This window comes from Nelusetta ayraudi, unplaced genomic scaffold, assembly GCF_046127955.1.
Source record: "Nelusetta ayraudi isolate G7.1 ecotype Tasmania unplaced genomic scaffold, CSIRO-AGI_Nayr_v1 ptg000018l, whole genome shotgun sequence".
Lineage (NCBI taxonomy): Eukaryota > Metazoa > Chordata > Actinopteri > Tetraodontiformes > Monacanthidae > Nelusetta > Nelusetta ayraudi.
The window spans coordinates 982501-987078 of NW_027466068.1; the positions used below are offsets into that span (position 1 = coordinate 982501).

The window sequence follows — 4578 nt, forward strand, 5'->3', positions numbered from 1 at the left end:
GTGTCGGGAAAAAACTACCGAAGCCACAACAGTGGGAGTTGTGTTCGCTGGCAGTGAACCGCTGCCTCGTAACTTCGCACCTTATAGCGGTTTTAACGCTGCTAGCGTGTTAGCATGGGTTGAATGAAGCTGTCGCTGTTTTGTGCTTTGTGTGGACTTCAACAAAATCATTCTGAGCCCGATTAAAATGTCTTGCAAAAAACAAAACACCAGTAGATAAATAAAGGCTCTTTCATATTAATTCATGCGTCATTTAGCTTAACATTAGACTAGCCTATAAAAATAACAATTTGTGTATAATAAATCTGATATGTTTATTATAATACATATAATCTTTTGTTTGTTTGTGGAAAAATACATGAGAGAAAGATTAAAAATTAAAAAAAATCGCAAATTAAATCGCAATATTGAGGGGGAAAAAATCGCAATCAGATTATTTTCCGCAATGGTTCAGCCCTAGCGGCGACAGAGTGGTACAGTTCTCCTGGAATTCTGATGAGAATCTAACGACACGCTCACCCTGAACTTTGAGTAACAATAACGAACACACCACATATTTAGCGGGGGGCGGGGATTCCAGCTTAAATGCCCGGCTGCTCCGGCTCAGCAGGAACCAGACAAACCAGAACATCGACGGTGGGGCGGCGGCTCTGTCGCCTCGCAGTCAGAACCACTTCAGTCTGCAGTTACCTTCTGCTGCGACTGGGCGAAGTAGACCTCGGCGTACTTCATGACCAGGATATAGTCGCCCTCCTCCCGGATGGGAACCTCGTAGCCAAAGGTGTCCTCGTTGTAGCGCTCCGTCTGGTACAGGACCTGGTCCTCGGGGCTGGAGCGCAGGATGGGCAGCCGCATCCCATAATCTGACGCTGCACGGGGGGGGTTGAATGGTGTGAATAAGCCAGAATTCTGATCAAACATAGAAAACATTTTGCCTTTTTCGTTGACGTTAACTGGTCACGTGATCCCGTAAGTCACGTTCACTGACGTGTAAATGCCAAAAAAGTGTTTCCGTGACACTTTAGCGATATTCCTCAGTATGGACCCGTGTGGAAAACCACGGGATGAGAGCATCAGGTTTTTCCAGGCCGAGCTGTTTCCAACACCACTTTTTTATTATTGTGATATTTAGGTTTTGTGCAACTCTAGCAGGTCATGGGAACGCAGCCGGTGTAGAAGGTGAACTCGTGCACCGGTGGAGGAAGGACGTCACATTTTAAAGTGGACACAGTCCAGCTGATTTGGGAGCCGTGCAGCTTAAAAATCTGCCCGCTTTTCTGCTGTATTTCCTCGTGGGAAGCAAAGCCTCCTCCTCTCAGTCTGACACCTGAGGTCAAAGCAACGTCTGATCCTACACACGGCTGCCGCCGAGGGGGCGGAGCCAGGGCGTGCTGACTCCTCATTAAAGCGCCTCTTGCACGGAGCGGAGGCTCCATCTGGAGGAGCCCGTTTCCCCGGGGAGCGAGTGCTCCTCGGCCGGCACTCACCTTTGCCAACCTTCCCTTCCAGCGGGTCCTTCTTGAACTGGATGCCGTGCACGTCGACGTGCGAGTCCCCGCCGGCGTTGACCGCCCAGATGACCCGCTCGGCGAGGCTGGGGCCCCCGCCGTCCGCACAGCAGCGCTCCGCAAGCACCAGCAGCGCTGCGAGCAGCCCGGCTAGCAGCCGCACCACGACCCGCTGCATCGCCCCGCACGGCCCGAGCCTGCAAGCACACACACACACACACACACACACACAGATAAACTCAACGTCTGTTCCAACATATGAGTCGCACACATGTAACATTAGCCGCACATAAGGTCAGCCTAGCGGCGGCAGCTAGCCAAGCCAGCCTGCTCCAGATAACAAGCAACATGATATCCGTGAGTTAGCACGAATGCTAACAGCCGTGAAACCGGTAGTAGTGTTAACAACAGTAGGCGTCCGCACCTCGGCTGATTAAAAACTGGGGAAAGGATGACGTTAAGGTAAAGGTTTTAAAACGGCGGTGCAACGTTGTGTAGTTTGTGCTGAGCAGCCAACCTACCTGTCTAACCAGAAATACTTGGTGTGTGTGTGTGTGTGTGTGTGTGAGTGAGAGGGAGACAAGAGAGCCGGTGGATGGAAACGTCGCCGTGTCTCCTTCCTCGGAGCTCTTCCGCCTGCGTCCGTCACTGCTAAGCCGTCCCCCGGCGACACGGCGGCAGCGCCAACACCGTCAAACTTCACCCGGAGCGAATCTTCCAACTGGCGGCTGCAGCTGCCAGCACCGCTACGCTGACTTTCATTCAATGTGTGTGCGTGTGCGCGCATTCACACCGTCGGCCGCTCGCTTAACGCAAGGCGGAACTGTGCTACCTAACATTAGCGTTCATCCCAGCCAATCATCGACGGCGCTTTCACCTGGCCACGCCTTCCCCGCCTTCCACGAAGTCCCCAATCGCGGCTCTTTGGCGCGGACCAATCGCGGCCTTCTTTATTCAAAACAGCGCACGAATCACAGGAGGAACCTTGGCGACTTCTTCGAGAGGGCCTCGCTCTTTGATTGTTTATGATGACGGTGTTTAGCCAGACGGGCTAAAGCTAAAGTGCAGCCCTGTGACTTGTCTCCACGTCAGGGGCCCGCGTGGGAGTTTCAGCCCTGAGTTTCGACTCTCAGACTCGCTTCCGCCGTACACGCCCCCCTTTTCTGTCAAACACAGCAGCAGCCGTGTTGTTAAAACCATAAAATAACCATATGTATCCGGTGCGTAACCAAAACTGTGAAACTCAGTGGCATACTTCACTGTTGTTTTTTTTTTTATAAAAACATTGAGAAATGGAAGAGGGTATTTCCAGAGGTTTTCCGGCCGCTACTTTCGCTTCCGCCGTCCGCTTGTTTGCTATGCACTGTTGCGAGAGAAGTGATTTTTTTGTTTTTGTTTTTGTTTGGCCGGTTAATTAGTCGCGTCAAATATTTGCTCAGGTACTCAAGCCAGAGAGAGAAACACGATTCATCCTCACACGATGCAGCACGTCGACGCGTAGTACAGGAAATGTCGTTAAAGGGGGAGAGAGGATGAGGAAGAGGAAGAAAAAATAAAAGATATACGGTTGAGCACGTTTAGTTTGATACACGTGTCCTTTAAGAGAGCTCAGCTCAACACGTCGCTTCCGGAATGTATAATGGCTTGAAGTGTCGTCCAATCGGCGGAGTCCACCGCAGCCGTGCAGCGCGGCCATGCGTGGAGCGGACTGCAGGTGGAAGTGCAGGTGTTTGAGTCTGTGTGACACCAACTGAAAACACCAGGCTGCGAACACACAGAAATTTACGAATTTGGACTGAACTGTCTAGGGATTGACACGAGGACAAATATTTGGAATGTTATCCTGTGGATTAGTCACAATTAAAACAATCGTCTTTAAAAAAAATATATTTTTTTTCATCCGTTTGAAAAAAATATGCGATACAAGCGAAATTAGCAGTTAGTGAGGTTGTCCAATCACTATTCAAATCAATCTGGCTACTGTTTAGAATAAAAAATCAAGTCAAAAAAAGTTGGGACATTTTTTGAGTAACTATAAAAGGCCTAAAATGCGAGTCTACTTTTTTTAAACCACGAGATGTCGTAGTTTTGCACTGCATATCCACCAACACAAAATGTCTCTGGCTGTTTCTGCGTGTTAGCAGGGTACACTGTTGTTAGCAACACATTAGCTTCCTGCACGCTCTGGGCTAAAAATTACCACAGACAACAGAGCAGCTTAAATGTAAACACCTTTATTTTTTATTAAATGAATTTGATGAAACATTCTGTTGAATTTATTAGACAAAAAAAAAAGATGAAAATGTGCATATGCTATTTTTTTAAACGAATGTCTCTCTTTGGCATGCAGAAGAATTGCTTTGACAACACAGATGTGTGGATTTGTTTGTTTGTTTGTTTGTTTTTACCACAACTACAATCAACAGTGACAGTGACACACAGTACAACATGATTACGGTCATGTAGAGTTACATGTATGTTGTTCCTGCTGACAGGAACACACACACAGTATTTAAAGGGGCAGTTCACACCAAAATTAAAACACATCCTCTCTTGCCCTGTTTGACATCCTGACAGTGTGTGTGTGTGTCCTCCATCCTGCTGGCACCAGATGGATCCTCACCGCTGGAGCTCAGAGAGACACTCACAAACCTTTGACATTTCTTCATGCAACATCTCAACATCACTCAGGTCATGGCTGCAGCAGTAGGAGGAACTACTTTCTTTGTGTATCACTGCGCAGGAGGGAACCGTGGACCCCCGTCATGGAACAGAAGCAGGGTGGGGACGTAAACATGGACGGCGTCGTTCCTCTTGGCTTAACTTTAGTGTCCTCAGAGCCTCCATCCACGAGCAGACGGGGCCTGTTTTCCTTCTGCGGAGTGATACTCACAAAGTAGTCCCTCCAGCCAGCTGCTGCAGAGAACAATTCATTCTGGAAAGAGACGCTGCTGCTGCTGTTGAGGATGTTCCGTGTGTTTCAGTGTGGTTCCGTTAAGATAAACACACTAATAAACAGAATTATTACTGCTTTGGATCTGACGGGTGAACTGGCCCCTTTAAAGATACG

General features: G+C 48.6%; 1 protein-coding gene across 1 annotated transcript in view; it reads right to left on the minus strand.

The window, feature by feature from the left end:
- The window catches only part of mlec (malectin), a 5636-nt gene extending 3262 nt beyond the window's left edge, over positions 1–2374 (minus strand). The window contains exons 1-3 of the mRNA XM_076025599.1: positions 2030–2374; positions 1488–1705; positions 691–869 (exon numbers count right to left, since the gene is read on the minus strand). Coding sequence (XP_075881714.1) covers positions 691–869; positions 1488–1705; positions 2030–2295 — 663 coding nt within the window. The 5' untranslated portion in view covers positions 2296–2374. The remainder of the gene's footprint in view (positions 1–690; positions 870–1487; positions 1706–2029) is intronic.
- Positions 2375–4578: the final 2204 nt, after the last annotated feature.